The sequence below is a fragment of the Zasmidium cellare genome, assembly GCF_010093935.1.
Source record: "Zasmidium cellare ATCC 36951 unplaced genomic scaffold M409scaffold_19, whole genome shotgun sequence".
Lineage (NCBI taxonomy): Eukaryota > Fungi > Ascomycota > Dothideomycetes > Mycosphaerellales > Mycosphaerellaceae > Zasmidium > Zasmidium cellare.
The window spans coordinates 87258-103060 of NW_022986963.1; the positions used below are offsets into that span (position 1 = coordinate 87258).

Here is a 15803-nt window from a genome sequence, read left to right on the forward strand (position 1 = left end):
GCAGAAGAGGTTCAAGACTCGAAGTTGGGGGCTCCCCTCGGAACTATTTTCAAGTCTTCAGCCTTGCGTCGTACAGCCAAGTAACGAGCTGAAAACCTCTCTGTGCTTCTTAACAGGCTGGCCATTTTCATTGGCTGCAGATGGCAACCTTTGACCGCAGTCGCCGCGTGGTACAGCAGGTCGTCTGGCTTCGCCGTGGTTGGGCACGTGGGACTGTTGTGTCTCCAATACTACGAGAGCGACCATGCTTCTGCTCGCGATTTGAGTTGTTTAGTTGGCTTTGGAGTAATGGGGATGAGGGTTCCAATTGAGAAAGATACACAGCCCGCGAGCTCGAGGATGAGATGAAAAGGGGCTAGGACCGTCGAAACTCTCACATTGCTGGCGTAGTACCTTTGCATTTGGCTACTCTGATGCTCCACAGCCGGACTCGCCCGTGAACCGTATCGTTCCCTTTAGAGCGCGAACATCGCCAACACCAGACCGAACACGCCACCGATCGAGGAGCCCTCGAAACGCCCAGCCGCTCCATCCTGAGTTGCCGTCTGCGTGGTGGCTGTATTTGACGCCTCTCCCGCGACAGCGCTGGTGATCGACGGCGACGGATTCGAAGTTGGAGTGCCCGTAGCAGTTGACGAGCCGTGGTTGTGGTCATCATCGTCTGTGTGGTCATCGCCTTCACGTTCGAGGCGGACTTCAGAGCCATCTGCTGCGACGCAGGTACTGGAATTCATCAGCCACTGTCAACAGATTGAAGGCCTATACTCACAGATCATCTCCATCATCTCCAGTCGGCCGACAGTTCTCGTAATTGTCAGGCGCATTGTTAACATTCACATTGCTCGTAACCTCCCACTCCGCGCCATCCGCCACACAGAACAAATCATCGCCATGCGTATGACATTCTTCGACAGAGGTCGGCGCCGTAGCAGCTCCCGTTGAAGTCGCCGTGCCAGTGATCGACGTCAGCGAACCACCAGTAGCCGTCCCAGTCGCAGAAGCAGTCGAGAGCACGGCGCCAGGCGTGGCAGTCTGACCGCTGCAGGCTTGAGCGGCCGAGGAGACGCTGTTGCCGTAGTCTTCCCAGATGTCGTCGTCGTCTTCGCGGTTGGTGCAGGAGAGGCAGCGGTTGAGTTGGTCGATCCAGGTTTGGTTGGAGCAGTATGTGTTTGGGGTGGTTTCGGAGGATTGGATTATGGTGAAGCCTGGTAAATGGTTAGTACCTCATACGAATGTGGATGCTGTTTAGAAGACGTACCGCAATCTGCATGGCATTGACGATCGTCAGAGTCATCGTCCTGGCGAGCGAGCAACTTCTTGATGTGCTCGATGGAAGGAGACGGATTCGCAACAGCAACACAGACAGAGGCGACAACGGCACCGAGTGTGAAGAGGCGTGTGCTAACCATGGTGTTCGGTTTCTTGGCCCAACGTTGATTTTGGGGAAACTATCTAGGGAGCAGAACGTGGGTGAAGAGCTGGGGTTTATATCCACCAGTTCGTGTTGCAGTTGCCTGACAATCCTGGCTGGCAATGGCGTTCTTGGACATGGCCTCCTCGCGTGACTACCAAGAACGACAAGCGTGTAAACACTGTATAAGGGAAAGAGCGGTTCCAATGGTTTGGTCTTGCCAAGGGGTGTGCACGGCGCCGAGCCCTGGCGTGAGCGCATTTCTTCTTCTGTGATGATCTGATAAGATTGAAGCGTGGGTGAATGAATGCAGACGAGTGATGTCGAACTCACTGTATCCGCTGTTTGTTCTTATCGGTTTTGTCTGGAGCAGTCGCATGCGTGGTGCAATTCGTTCCCTCGATTCTTATCCGTTCAAGTTGTCTCGCTACCAGCCTTGGACTACACCCTTGTCCCTGCTTGGGGAAAGCCACTGCCAAGAGCAACCTTGATGGTCTCTCAAGTAGTACGACATGCCATTGATATACCAGTGTTGCGCCTTGAGACAGTGAGATTGGATTCTTGGTTGATGAAACTGCGATGCCCTCTGCTTGAACAGCAACAGCTTCGTCGTGCTGGTCCTCCTTTCGAGCGTCAGCACTCGACGATCGATCATCAAGAACTGTGCCAAGGTCGAACTCCAAGAACACAACCATGTTCAAGGCCTTCAAAGCCACGATGAAGACGTGGAATGAACTGGGCTGGTCTTGTGCAATCGTCGGACAGCCCATGCGGCCGATTGTTCATATGACGACCTCGAACGTCTACGATCCGGCATCCCCGATATCATATCGTTGTCCACGCCGTCAATGACATAGTCGATACGTCTCACACCCTGCAAGGTTTGGGGGAGAACTGTTGTTTGATGCCATTATCAACGTGAGAGTCTCTGACAATGGCAGCCATGCCCTTCACACCAGGTCACCGAGGCAGGCAAGCGAAGACCAGAAGACCGCACAGAATCAGATCACTATGTCAATCAGCTCTTTCGGAGAGACTGCACACTATCCAGACAGTATTCGAGCATCTCTATGCTCCGCCTCGCGACCAGGAGTTGGCCATAATCCAACCCAGAGGGACAATGATCAGCCTGATCGAAAGTCCACATCAGCGTACGTGATACATAGAATTCGCCCAGTCGGTCCCGATGAAACGCCTCACTCGAGCATCCAGAGGGCATCGTTCCATAGGTCGATATGCCTCCAGATACAAAGGTACATCGGCCAGCATTTGCCGAACTGTGCGGGGGAATATGCAGCTGTGTCCGATGTCGAAGGGGAAGAGCGACGGTAAGGTATATAGAGCCTTCTTAATACACAATTCTGATGAATTCTTGGAGTCGAAGAATTCATTCGAGAAAGCCGTCTCCATTTTCGCGGTCTCTGTATTAGAAGTCCTCTCAAAATGGCGCCCTCAGCAATCGATCAAATCACTCAGCCCATCGACCAGCTTACGGGCGATGAGAGAGCTGCTCAATTGCGTAAGACGGTTGGCGATAGACCTCTTGATAGATTCACATACGGTCCTCATCCCATCAGCGGCAACCAGACGGATGCAGTAAAGCAAGTCCGCATTCCAACATTCTCCAACCCGCTTGACGAAAGAGCATTCCGCAAGCTGTGAGAACGCCAGAATTGATACCATACATCGTGTTCAACAATGCTGACACTCCCTTCCAGCCACCACGCCGCCGCAATCCGCTGGCTTGGCATCAACGGCTACAACAATGAAGGTGCAGGCGGCCACATCACCGTCCGCGACCCGATCAAACCCGACCACTTCTGGATCAATCCCTTCTGCAAGTCGTTCCGATACATACGGCCAGAAGACCTGTGCCTCGTGAATGAGGAAGGCATCGTAAAGCCCGAGGGCAACATGCACGCGATCAATCCAGCAGGTTTTGCGATTCATGCAGCTGTGCATCAGGCGAGGCCGGATGTCGTTGCTGCGGTGCATTGCCATAGTTTGCCCACCAAGGCTTTCTCGGCGTTGGGGTGTGAGTTGGAGCCGATCAACCAGGACGCATGTCGATTTTACAATGATCATGCCATCTATGAGAACTTTGGCGGGATCGTGTTGGCGCATGAGGAGGGTCGTAACATCGCCAAGGCGTTGGGGAATAAGAAGGCCGTCATCCTTCAGAATCACGGCATCTTGACTGTCGGCAAGAGCGTCGATGCTGCGACGTATCTATTTGGAGCCATGGACCGATGTATCGAAGCCCAGTTGATGGCAGATGCGGCCGCGGCCGGGAGAGGTACTGAGACGATCAAGATTCCGCACGAAGAGGCCGAGTTTACGCGGAGGGTGTATACGGATGAGATGGAGTATAACATGTTCCAATCTTGGTGAGTCGAATCGTTGTGATTGTCGATCATGCAGCTGACTTGATGTGGTAGCTTCGAGGATATGGTGCGAGCATCGAACGGCGAGCTGTCTATGTTGTCTGGTGGGGAGCGGAACGGATATGATGTCTTCCCCAGGACGTGGTAATTGAACCGCGGCCCATCCAAGGCTTGTGGACTCAAGCAATGGGACTCGTGCAGCATGGCCCGTTGTGGCTACAATCGCTGTATGCCGTGTCGATGCACTACGCCTAGAGATCGCTCTCCAGCTTGTTGTGGACGTATGACATGCCTCGACTTCAGCCATTCTTATTATTCTTGACCTGCTCCCTCAAAGCATCCATATACTCCCCCGTAAACCCCTTCTTAGGCTCCTCTCTTGCAGTCTTTTGCGCGGTCTGCCACGCGCCATCTGCCCCCTCCTCTTCCACGACCGTGCTCTTCTGCTGCCTCGCGTCTACGCCCCTTCCCGTCTTCACCACCCCCTTTGCCTCTTGCTGCTCAGCATAGCCCAACTGCGTCTTGAGCTCCTGCACGAAATGCCTCGTGAAACCAGGTTCCCCAGGCTGATCGATCTTGGTGCCACCGAGTTCCTCCGGCGGGATTCCATGCCTGATGCGGTGCACCTGGCGGACGACCTTCTCGACGGCGCGGTGGAAGGCGGGAGTGCGGAGCAGGGCTTGCACCATGTAGGCTTCGAGGACGCGCAGCCAGGGAGCCATGCCGTACCAGTACGTCTATCACCGCAGTGATGGTTGTTACATGTCAGAGACGCATACCGGCAGCGATAGGCGAGGCGAGGTGGACGGTGGATGGCGTCACGGTCGGGCAGTTTTGGACGCAGGTGAGCGGGTGGCGCCGCAGATGGACGTTGGCGTTTCAGAACTCGAGGCGGGCTGATTGGGCGCCAGAGTATCGACCTACACTCCTCGCTCGACGGCAGCGACGTCGCCCTTTGGCGCGTGAGGTCAACTTCCTCCTCGATGTCCCTTTCCTCTTGTAACATACACGCCCTGGGAGTAAGTGAATGAACGGCCTGACTGCCGAAGTGCCGCCTTTCTTGTTGGATTCTTCGACACTTCTACTTCTGCTCCTACCACCATCTCGACGGCAGACTAGATCTTGGTGACGACATTGGGCGATTCCTTCTGATTCGGCAAACACTTACAAACAACCATCACGGCGCTCTCCAAGAGTCGCGCAACCCCACGCTCCTTAATCGCTTCCGCCCACCACCGACTGAAGCGACACCACCTCCCAGACAGTACCTCCACTGGTCCATGCTCACGTGCTTTCACTCGACACATGGCCAGTCACCAACCCGCTCTCCCGCAGTTCCTCAAGCAGTCCAGATCAGGCGGGTACATCAGCAGGGATCAGCTTCGCGACGCAGACTAACAGATCTCCAGAACTCCACGCCAAATTCGTCGATCTCGAATGGCAGCAACGTAACCGTCTCCTCCAAGGCACGCAAGCTCCTGCGAATCCCTCCGCCCCGCCGTCACAATGGTCACGACTCAGCGGCGAGGCCGTCGCAGCACGAAATCGATACCTGAATGTGGAACCATATGCGCAGAACAGAGTCAAGCTGAGGGTCAATGAGGGAGCAAATGACTATATCAATGCGTCGCCGATCCAATTGGGGAAGAGGAAATACATCGCTACGCAGGGGCCTAAGGATACCAGTGTCAATCACTTCTATCGAATGGTTGCATCAGAGCTGAAGAGTCCGGCGGTGGTCGTCATGCTTACACAGACGCACGAGGCGGGCAGGGAGAAGTGCTTTCAGTACTATCCCCTTTCCAAGGAGGAGTCGCCTTTGATCATACCAGAGGACTCGGCCATTGAAGATGGGGTCCAAGGCGCAGTCGAGCTGCTCAGCGTAGAGCAAGATCCCAAGAGCCGAAGCGAAGTCCGCAGACTACGGCTGAGCACGAGTGCAGCGAGTGGCGACCCGAAAGAAGTCGAAATCCACCACCTCCTCTTCTCTGGCTGGCCAGACTTTCTCGTCCCAGAAGGCGAAGATCGCGCGGCGCTCGTTGAACTTGTTCGACTTTCCGCCTTTCTCAACCGCCCCAGCAGCACGAACACCCCCAACCACACCAATGGCGCCTCAGCCTCTACCTTCGCCGCAGATCTCGCATCCACAGATCAAGACAACCCCCGCATAATCCACTGCTCAGCAGGCGTGGGCCGCTCAGGAACCTTCATCGCGCTTGACTACCTCCTCAGCCTGATGCATTCTAGTCAATTGGACAACCTTGCGGCGGATAAGGACCCCATCGCCGAGATTGTGGATAGTCTGCGACAGCAGCGCATGATGATGGTCCAGGGCGAATCGCAGTTCAACTTCTTGTATGAGGTTATGAGGGAGCAGTTGTCCGCGAGGTTTAGAGAGCGCGATGCTGTGGCGGGGGCTGCGCAGAACGGGACGAATTAGAGCGAGGGGCCTGTAATGAATCGATGAGGTATACGAGGATATGAGAAATGCAGTGTTGTAAAGCGGGAATCTATGCCCTTGTTGTTGTACTTGTCATTGTCATCTCATGCTTGTGTGAGTGACCGTCGCCTCCCGCCTTACAAGCGACCTGTGGTGAGAGACAACGTCCCACATAACGACCTGAACGTCACATACTCCCTTTCGATGCAGTGTATCATCCAGCCGAGCCAGCCCAAATGCGAGCTGCGAAAGGCTTTCGTGAGAGATATCAACTCGGCGATGCACTCGTCCCGCCTTCAACAAAAGCACCATGAAAACGCCATATTCGGCTTGCTGTCTTCCCATGAAATAGGATACATCCCCTTCCCTCCCTCCCTCCCTCGCTATCACTTACTTTCTCCTTCCTGTCGCTTCTCTTCCAACGCACAGACCATCACAAGTCACGTGACATCTCTCCCTCTTGGCAATCACATGACGGAAAGAATCCCGCTACTCAAAAAATCACCTTCCACCCTGCCTACTCTGCCACAACAATCCTCATCCGCAAAAGCAGCGTAGCGGTGAGTGAGTGAGTTGAAGACGCAATCACCACCCCCATCATCTTCGGTATCACATATCACCCCCATCGCATCGACGCAGTAAGTGGCTTTACGCTTACCCGCTGATTCCAAGCGGCGTGGTTGGTCGAGCGCGGGAAGAAGTCGGAGCAAAGAAGAAAGACCTTGGAAATTCTGGGAGTTGGTAGGTTGTGGTCCAGCTCTTGCTTTTCTCGAGTCCCAAGGTCGTGATTTAATTCTTGAATTTCGTGGGATCTTTTAGGCCGAGGGGGTGGTGTCTTGAGCCGAGTTGAATGGGGTCTATCGGGTCGAGCGAGCAGAGCTCATAAGGGGCTGCCAAGTTGATTCTTTGAAGCTAGGTGAGGTTGGTAGAGCTAGCTATACCGTTGTTCGTATCGTCTTTAGCTGGCGATTCTGTACTTTGAGGACTTCAACATCTTCACCTTGATATCCGTAGTTCATAGACTTGACCGTCGCTCGAGGACTTGGGCTACGGCGAGCGCCGAGCGAGACGTCTGCCGCTTCTCTCACTCGGCTTTCGAGGGGTAATGATTCATAGGATGGAAGTCTGCTCCTACTTTGGCGGATCGTGACCTTGGATTCGGGCGTGTGAAAGCGGTTCATGTCGTCGCAGCGTGAAAGCCTCTTGGGCAGGCGACGGAGTGTGCCATGTCGAGCGTCGCATGCGGCCGCCTTATCGCTCATTTGGCTCGTCGTATCGAGAGTCAACGGGCGATGAGGTGTATGGTATGACTGAGCGCGTGGTTGTAGTCATCTCGTCCAGAGCATCGGCTCGGTCGCCGGTCATGCGATCGAAGCTGCGACAAAGCGTTCCAGGACTCCGCGAGCACTGCACCAGCTCAAGGCCGCATTGAGTTCTCAACTCGGCGCCTTTTGGCAATGTCGTAGGCAGAACCCCATGCCATCGGTGCCTCTGCAAGAAATCAAGCACCTAGGCGCCTGTCCCACCCAGAGTTGAGTCCTTTCTACAGGGTACGCCGACCATTAATCTCTCACCGCCCTCTCATACTTCGGTGCCCATAACCACACCCTCCACTTCTCATGCGTCAACCACGCAGCGATCAAGGCCTGGATTCGAGCTTTCGATGATGCATCGAAGCGTCTGGCGAATCGTCCTCTTGTGATAAGCAGGAATTCTTTCGTTATTCCTCTTCTTCTCACTCGTCCAGGTGGAGGCTGTCATGCTGCTACGAGGTGCGCCTCAGGTAGCCTTTGCAGCCGCTTCTCAACTGATTTCCTCATGTCGACATGCTCCCAAGAGATCTCAGCGATCGAGATCTAGAATCGTGCACATTCGTTAGCTTTCTCCTCGTGTAGGCCATTCATTGCAAATGTAATGCTCCATCAGCGTGAGATATGGCCTCAGGATCGGGGTGTGGCTGCTGGTAATCATTTCACCTCAGACAATAGCGCCCAAAGGCTCCAGTTGCCAACATCTGCGTGAGTCCATTCTGGTGCGCCTCTTGCCCTCTGGCGTGCGCGGCCAGATGTTGTTGTTATCGGGGGGTGTTGTGCCATCCCCTCGTGGCCCTCCTGGAAGCCCCTTCAAAAGACACTTCACCCGTAGTCCTCTTTCTCTTTCCTCCTTCTATCCCCAGAAATCTCTGAACAGCCGTTGTATCGATCGTTGCATCAGCAGCATAGCCATTGACCTTCATTCGGAGATACATCCAACATTCCAACTGTTCAGCTTTGTTGACATACCTCACCTCACCATGGAGCCAGTGAAGAGGAGCAACCGCCTGCAGGAGAAGCGCGAGAAGAAGCAAGCGGTAAGTACCTTGCTTCAATCTTGTTGATGTCCCCGTGATAACAGTGGCATTGTAGGAGGAAATCCGCCAACAGCGCGCTGAGGAGGCCAAGCGTGTGGCCCAAGAGAACGCTGAGCGTGAAGCGGCCATAGCGGAGGTCGAGCAGAACAGGCGCGCCCGCGCTGCGGCTCGAAGGTCTTACGTTGCTGGGTACCGCAGGCAGCGGACTAACATATTCGTGGGTGACCCATCCGCCTCCGTAGCGGTATAGAGCTAATCCAAGTGAAAGGAGAACACCCTCAACAACCCGGTCTACCACATGGGTAAGCCATACCACGCCACTGCGCGCGAGGGGCGCTCTGGCATGATTCTCGCGAGGAACTGGACCCCTGAGGATCTGGAGGAGTACAATTATCAGGTCCAGCGCGCCCTCGAGGGCGGCTCCAAGCTGCAGTCGGCCGAGGTTTATGAGGGCGCTTTCACCCTGCGCAAGATGTCCGCCGGGGGCAATCCCCACCGTTCTGCTCCTGTCTTTGGTCGCAAGGACCACATCGTTGACACTGTCCGTGCCAACGGAGAGGAGAGAACCCCGGACTCGGCTGGCGAAGTGAGCTCGGATGACCTTGACGGAGATACGACGGAGCTGGAGGACTCGGACCTTGAGGAGGTCTCAGATGAGAGCGCTTCTTTGGCCGGTGATGCTGATCCTCAACCCATCCAAGGCGAGCACACTGCCGCCAGAGATGTGAGTGAGCCCATGTGCACATATGACCAGTACTGCGTTTGTCTCGATTGCACTCTGCAAGTCCATGCCTGCGGCAGTGCTGGCGCATATGTTCGTTCGGATCGCCATGGGGAGAGCACGGCAGTCAAGCGCGCTCGTGATGAGGAAGGAGAAGGGATCCCCTTAAAGGTGCGCAGAATCGACAGCGGCACCACCGTAGCCGAGCCCTCTGAAAGCGGGACTCCCACCGCCGAGCCTCCTGAAAGCGAGACTCTTCCCACCGCCGAAGCCCCATCGCCATTCATCCCCGCGCGAGCTCGTCCCTTCCAAGCCACTGATGGATACCATGGGATGCGACGAGCGTCGTCGACCGGTGGGGATGCACTGTTGCGCGGTGAGGATCGCTTGCGCAGCCAGCGCTTCACCCCTCCGCAGGCAGCCTCACCGACGAGGCCTTATCCAGACCTGATGTGGGCCCTTGGTAACTTGCAAGGTGAGGCCTGGTATCGAGCCTATATGTTTGCGGTCCGTGGGCGCGAGCCACGCGGTGTGCGTGAAGAGGTGGAGGATCAGATCAACGCCGAGATAGCGGGAGAGGCGCAGTTTCACCGCGAGAACAGGCTGCGTTTCAGGTGAGGAGGTGAAGTAATTCGATCCTCTCTCATCATCATTCCCACGAACAGCACCCCCGAAGAAGCTGCCAGTGGCCTGGTACAGTAGCAAGTTCTGGGGATGATGTTCAGAATCTGATGATCTCGCTCGGGTGGGCGAAGCTATTGCTCGCCATGCGAAGGGCGATCGATCCACTGTCGACAAGCGCTCTGGAGGGTATCGTCCATCATCCGTGGGGCTAGCGCTGGTCAAATAGAAGTCGCAGGAGGATTAGCAGCACAGTGAGGGACCTGGGGGACCAGAGGGTACAAGTAGTCTGTGTGAGGAGAGAATGTACGCGTAAACGAAGTAAGCTCAAAAGGTGGAGATGACCCAAGCATGTGAACAAGTCCCACCAGGAATTTAGATACTTTTCTGCTTTAAGCTACAAGACCTGTCAGGGTTCAATGTATTTAGCATTTGTAATGTCTACACACGTACCTGTTGCCTCATACCGGTGGCCGGCTGATATTGTCTTATCAATGAGGTTCGAAAAGGTGCAGGATCTGGTCAAGAGTCTTCGCATATCGAGCTCCATTCTGCCAAGGTCCAAGATGTCGGAGAGTCGCGGACAGAGAGAATGCAGACGTCCTACATCGTTCCGGTGTTGCGCATTGCTCGACGGTGACCCAATCGCCTTGTGTGAATAGCGATGTCCTTCGAACGGCCTTTAGTGCACGACACGATGAGACAGTATCTGTAAGGTTGATGCTTTGCTCACTTCCGGCAAAGAATGAGTAAATCGCCAGCACCAGCCCAGCTTGCCATGACACCCTCGCAACGTGGATGGCAGGGACTTCGGAGACACGGAAACGCTCGAGAAGAATGTATATCAACAGTGCGTGAATGACGCATCGTTTTGCATGCGGTGTCGGGATCCATGCTTGCAGAGTAGCGGTATCGTCCTGCGAGATGTTTGGCCCATCTCTGCCACAGACACGCTCGAAAACGTCCAGATCTGACAACAGGAGTACGAAGCATGAGTGCCAGAGCATCAGAAGCGATAGTCTCCTCGCACCATCCAAATTGATCAGCTGTGCTGATTCATTGAACCACGTTATCAGTGAGGATTGGATCTCGTCATCAGCTTCGGTATGCGTTCTGCTGAACGGACCAGTCTTCCGGTGATATATCTCCGCCACAAAGCAATCCAGTGAAGCGCAGCTGGAGAAGAATGAATGGGGCTCTGGGTGATGCTCCGCGTGGCGAGCCCGTAATGATACCCATTCATCAGCGGTCTTGGCCAGAAAAAGTTTGTCATCTGCAGCGAGTCGAACCTGAAACGGATGAGCCCGTAGAAGTGCGGGCTGGTGAACCGTTGCGAAAACTTCACCGTTATGCACGAAAATGGAATTGAGAAGGCGTATCGCGGTTTGTTCACGAATCCATGGCTCCCAATCAGCTGCAGATGGCTGATCGTCTAAGATCGCAGAGGAGTCTTTGGGGCTGGCCCATTGATCATAGAAAGTGCGGACTGCGACTCCCATCGTTCCGTGGAAACACTGGGCAGTGAGCAGATTAGGGGCGGAGCCAGACAGTATAGCGTATGTTTGTCCAATCATCGCAGCTTGTAGAATCGCCAAGGAATGTTCATCTGCAATCCTGTTGGGAGCGAAGGAGACTAGTATTGCTTTCTGGACTCCGTCGAACAGTCGTTCTCCATGGTACAAGGCTTCTTCCGACCCTATTGCAAGGGCACCGAGCGAGCAGACTGACAGTAATAGTAACGGATTCGTGCGAGCAGGCTCAAAAGTCGGCAAATGCACAATCGGTATCAATGGCCAGAGCCGTGTGGTGAACATGTGGAGACATCGATTGAGAAATTGAGTTGGCGGTAGCGTTGTGTCCGGTACACGCTGTTGCAGTGAGTCGGCAAGCGCATCTCGAGAAATCTCATCCCCGGCTGCGTCTGAGGTGGTTGGGGTCGCCCACGGCTGAAGGGGATACTTCGACGTCGACATGCTAGTAAACCAGCTCTGAGCCATAGTCGAAGGAGGTCGCAATGCCTCCTGCTGGGAGTTCTCGTATGGGCGCTCGGCCTCCGAACGTAAAGGTAGCCAAGGAATACTGGGCGACGCTGTGTTGAGATCGTATGTCCCAAGGCCTTCCAACGAGAATGACGGATCCAAGTTCATGGAGTCGTCCCACGGCCAGTCAAAAATGGTAGAACAGGGGTCTATGCTCGAGTTTAGCGAAAATGACATCGACCCGAAATCGGGGTTGGTGCTCATGGAATGGTCAAAGGTGTGGTCGGTGTGAGGCGGCGTCTGCAGGCCATCTTGTAAAGATTGCATACTATCTGGTGGGCCATGGCCTATCTCTCTATCTGCGGGTTGCGATGGACTACCAGCCTCTGGATGTCGAGCCCGAGCATGGCGATGGAGCGTGTCCTTGCGAGAGAAAGTAGCCGAACATAGGTCGCAAGAGTACGGGCGTTCACGAGTATGAGTGCGCACGTGGCGTTGGTAATGCTCCCGTTTGCTGTAAGTATTGCCACAATACTCGCATGTGCCGCCCGCTTGTCCTTTGCGCGAGCTCATGATCATTGATAATGTGTACAAGGCTGGCGAGACAGGTGAGTGAAGACCGTGGGACGAGCAACGACGAGATGAGGCAAGTGAGGTTGAAAGTGGCCCTAGCTGCGGAGAAGTGTGGGACGATCGTTGACCAATCACAGCAATTTGAGCTAGACCATTTTCACGACCCCTTTCAAAAGCTAGAACAACTACTCTCCAAGAACATATCCACGGTGAACATGCCCATCACAAGACGCCAGATTTCATTGTCGAGCGTTGAAAGCGTCTATGTGAACAGCCTTAGCGCCAGACCGAGCACGCTGAGATACAGGCGATGCCACAGTGCGAGACTGGCCAAAGTCACTGTTGATACAGGTCCAGATACGAATTGGCCATCTCTGCTAGGTGCACTTACTTCTCGAACCTAACCACGTTCCGAAGAGTCTCGAGCTGGTCGATTTCCACTTCAATCACATCTCCATCGTTCAGGAAAGATTTGGGGCTCTGGAAAGCACCCACTCCGGCAGGCGTGCCTGTCATGACAGCCGTACCAGCCGGTATCGTTGTGCCTAGTGACCATTTGTTAGCCGATCGGACAAATACCACATCAGGAGGCTTACCTTGGCTCATATGACTGAGGATCTGGGCTGGGGTGAAAAGCATGTCTTTTGCAATCTCAACGTCTTGCACTATCTTGCCATTGACTCTCGTGATGAGACGTCGTCCCGCCCCAGTTGCACGAAAGTGGTCGGCGCTTATCAAGGCAGGTCCCATGGGAGCGAACCTGTCGAAGGCTTTGGCGTAGAAGAATTGCCCGCCCGAGTTGTTCGGCAGCTGGAAATATCGGCAAGACAGGTCATTTCCAGAAGTGTAACCCAAGATATACGACTCCGCCTCCTCCGGCGTCACATCCTTGCATGCTTTGGAGGTGACAAACACGAGCTCTCCCTCGAAGTCGAATAGGCTGAGGGCACAGAATTTGTTGATGGGAATTGACTCCCCTGGATCGGCAAGAGAAGATGCCGGCTTGGTCCAGAGAGGAGGATACTTTGGCAACGGAAGCTGAGCATACGTCAACATCTTGCTGCATGTCGGGGGTCGTGGCATACCAACATTTGCTTCTTTGGCGTGTGAACGATAGTTCAGGCCAACGCAGTAGATTGGCACGTCAATGGAGGGCAGTGGCCCGAGTAGCTGCAACAGTCGGTGAGTGACCGAAAATGATGGACAGTAGTACTGACATTCTTGATGGTGACAGTTGTTGCATCGCGTCCTTCTCGCAAGTCGCCGATGGAAGCGTAGCCATCTACCTTACTTCCGGGTTTTGGAATTCGTGCCTTGCCATCTTGGTCGGTAGAGATGGTAGCGAAGTACACTCTACCATTTTCTTCGCAAGCGAACTTGACGAGAGCATCAAATTCGGACATGTTGTTGAACGAGCAGCTGCACGAATCCTGTGGAAGGTGCAAATATTTTGAGGAATTGACGGTCCCACAGCTCACCAATCGACTGACCAGCATGTTTATTCCTGGTCGTCTATTCTATCAGGGTGTAACAAGATACATTCGGCATTTTCGGGCACTTGAGGTCGTCTTCCAGGAACACGAGCGCAGAGCATACCGGAAACGGGTCATCAAGTTGTCGGACTCAAGTATCCTGTGACAACTGTGGGACCGAGCCTGCTCTCAGCTGGTGACGGTCCCACTATGACTATGGATAGATGAACACCAGCCATATCCTCCTTGGGGACCCTAAGCGGTCTCACGCACGTCTCCGCCCGTCGAGAGATGGGTATCAAACGCATCATCCTCACCATCATCCTCAACTTTGTCAGCAAACTTCCGCGTTGGATCCGCGAGCGGATAGTCCCAGATATGCGAATTCCGGAGATCGCAAACAACCCGGCGAAGGTTCAACTCGCCAGACTTGGCCATGTATACGTCGAGCATACAGATCTCGATCAATTCGACAAGTTCGCAGTCGATTTCGGATTTGTAGTCGCAAAACGGGAAGACGCGAAGGTCTACTATCGCGGCTACGGCAAAGATCAATACATTTACGTCGCTTCTCAGTCAAAAGATGGCACTCCGCGCTTCAAAGGACCCGCATTTGTCGCGAACTCAGAGAAGGAGTTCGAGAAAGCCAAAGCAATTCCAGGAGCCGAAGTTCAATCTTTGAGCGATTCTCCTGGCGGCGGCCAAATCATCACATTCAGTCGCGCGGACAACACTTTCTTCCATGTAATTTATGGACAAGCTGAGAGAGAAGTCAATGCTTCGTCGCCTCCGACAGCCACACACGAAGAATTGGGACCGCTTAACACGCCGTTCGAGAAGCCACGACAAGGCCGATTTCAACGCTTTCATGATGGCCCAGCTCTGATCCACAAGCTGGGGCACTTTGGCTACGTCCACTGCCAATTCGATGAAGAGCTGAAGTGGTATACGGACAATTTCAACTTTGTACCGTCAGACATCCTCTACCACTGGGACTTCTCCAACATTGACGTTATGACATTCATGCACCTCGACTTGGGCAAACAATTCTCAGACCACCACGTCTTCTTCATGCAGCGAGCGCCTCCAGAGGTCCAGAAGACATATGTTCATCACACATCTTACGAAGTTGAGGATTTCGACACACAGCTGATCGGCCATCAGTGGCTGGCCAAGAAAGGCTGGAAGAGCGTCTGGGGAGTAGGAAGACATGTTCTCGGGAGCCAGATATTCGATTATTGGCAAGACCCTAGTGGGTTCAAAATCGAGCACTATGCAGATGGAGATGTTGTCAATGAAGACACGCCAACTAAACGTGACGTCGTGGGACCATTGTCGGTTTGGGGTCCTGAGCTGCCGAAGGATTTCGGTGAGGACGGAACGAAGAGGCTGTTAATTTGAACGATGGAACGAGGAGTGCTAGAAGAGGAAAGTTGGGGTTCTCCATGTGGCGTTCTCTTACTTGGCTCGGTATGTCGAGGCAGTGTAGCAGGGTCCTCCGTTCTGCGACGATCTAGCCTATATGGAGCTCTAGGAACGGTATGCTATGTGGCATGTGGTATGTGGGACGGATCGTCTCCACCTTGGAGCATCAGCTCTACAATAATAGCCATGCGGGACAGGCTAGTCACAATGATGTCGAGTGCTGACATGTTTGATAAATATATTTTCATTGAACAGCTTGCCTGAGAGCTTCTCACTACACACAATTAACAACCTTCGAGTCGAGCATGGAACAAGCACGAGTTACGATCATTGGAGCTGGGCCCGCGGGTCTCGTCCTGGCATTGTCTCTCGAGCAACAGGGCATCTCGGTAAGACTCATGGTCCAGCACCTTTGAACATTCGCGAA

General features: G+C 54.1%; 9 protein-coding genes across 9 annotated transcripts; 4 read left to right on the forward strand and 5 right to left on the reverse strand.

Moving 5' to 3' along the window:
- Window positions 1-455: 455 nt before the first annotated feature.
- M409DRAFT_23354 (uncharacterized protein) lies at window positions 456-1409 on the reverse strand (the record flags this gene model as incomplete). The annotated part of the gene is made up of 3 exons (XM_033806754.1): window positions 456-723; window positions 770-1205; window positions 1259-1409. The coding sequence occupies 3 exons, from the start codon at window positions 1407-1409 to the stop codon at window positions 456-458; spliced, it is 855 nt and encodes a 284-aa protein (XP_033667052.1).
- A 1445-nt stretch (window positions 1410-2854) lies between these two features.
- M409DRAFT_23355 (uncharacterized protein) lies at window positions 2855-3943 on the forward strand (the record flags this gene model as incomplete). The annotated part of the gene is made up of 3 exons (XM_033806755.1): window positions 2855-3069; window positions 3130-3798; window positions 3850-3943. 3 exons carry the CDS (start codon window positions 2855-2857, stop codon window positions 3941-3943), a joined length of 978 nt encoding a protein of 325 aa, XP_033667053.1.
- Window positions 3944-4094: 151 nt separating this feature from the next.
- On the reverse strand, window positions 4095-4517 carry M409DRAFT_23356 (uncharacterized protein; the record flags this gene model as incomplete). The annotated part of the gene is made up of 1 exon (XM_033806756.1): window positions 4095-4517. The coding sequence occupies one exon, from the start codon at window positions 4515-4517 to the stop codon at window positions 4095-4097; it is 423 nt and encodes a 140-aa protein (XP_033667054.1).
- Window positions 4518-5100: 583 nt separating this feature from the next.
- M409DRAFT_66678 (uncharacterized protein) lies at window positions 5101-6235 on the forward strand (the record flags this gene model as incomplete). Its single annotated transcript, XM_033817044.1, has 2 exons — window positions 5101-5152; window positions 5205-6235. 2 exons carry the CDS (start codon window positions 5101-5103, stop codon window positions 6233-6235), a joined length of 1083 nt encoding a protein of 360 aa, XP_033667055.1.
- Window positions 6236-8528: 2293 nt separating this feature from the next.
- Window positions 8529-9924, forward strand: M409DRAFT_23358 (uncharacterized protein; the record flags this gene model as incomplete). The annotated part of the gene is made up of 3 exons (XM_033806757.1): window positions 8529-8585; window positions 8641-8802; window positions 8854-9924. The coding sequence occupies 3 exons, from the start codon at window positions 8529-8531 to the stop codon at window positions 9922-9924; spliced, it is 1290 nt and encodes a 429-aa protein (XP_033667056.1).
- Window positions 9925-10418: 494 nt separating this feature from the next.
- Window positions 10419-12074, reverse strand: M409DRAFT_23359 (uncharacterized protein; the record flags this gene model as incomplete). Its single annotated transcript, XM_033806758.1, has 1 exon — window positions 10419-12074. One exon carries the CDS (start codon window positions 12072-12074, stop codon window positions 10419-10421), a length of 1656 nt encoding a protein of 551 aa, XP_033667057.1.
- Window positions 12075-12299: 225 nt separating this feature from the next.
- Window positions 12300-12479, reverse strand: M409DRAFT_36749 (uncharacterized protein; the record flags this gene model as incomplete). Its single annotated transcript, XM_033810609.1, has 1 exon — window positions 12300-12479. A coding segment is annotated over one exon (180 nt), but the record flags the coding sequence as incomplete, so codon positions are not given.
- A 387-nt stretch (window positions 12480-12866) lies between these two features.
- On the reverse strand, window positions 12867-13882 carry M409DRAFT_66679 (uncharacterized protein; the record flags this gene model as incomplete). The annotated part of the gene is made up of 4 exons (XM_033817045.1): window positions 12867-13024; window positions 13076-13517; window positions 13569-13649; window positions 13697-13882. 4 exons carry the CDS (start codon window positions 13880-13882, stop codon window positions 12867-12869), a joined length of 867 nt encoding a protein of 288 aa, XP_033667059.1.
- Window positions 13883-14242: 360 nt separating this feature from the next.
- M409DRAFT_36744 (uncharacterized protein) lies at window positions 14243-15352 on the forward strand (the record flags this gene model as incomplete). The annotated part of the gene is made up of 1 exon (XM_033810607.1): window positions 14243-15352. The coding sequence occupies one exon, from the start codon at window positions 14243-14245 to the stop codon at window positions 15350-15352; it is 1110 nt and encodes a 369-aa protein (XP_033667060.1).
- Between the last annotated feature and the right edge of the window lie 451 nt (window positions 15353-15803).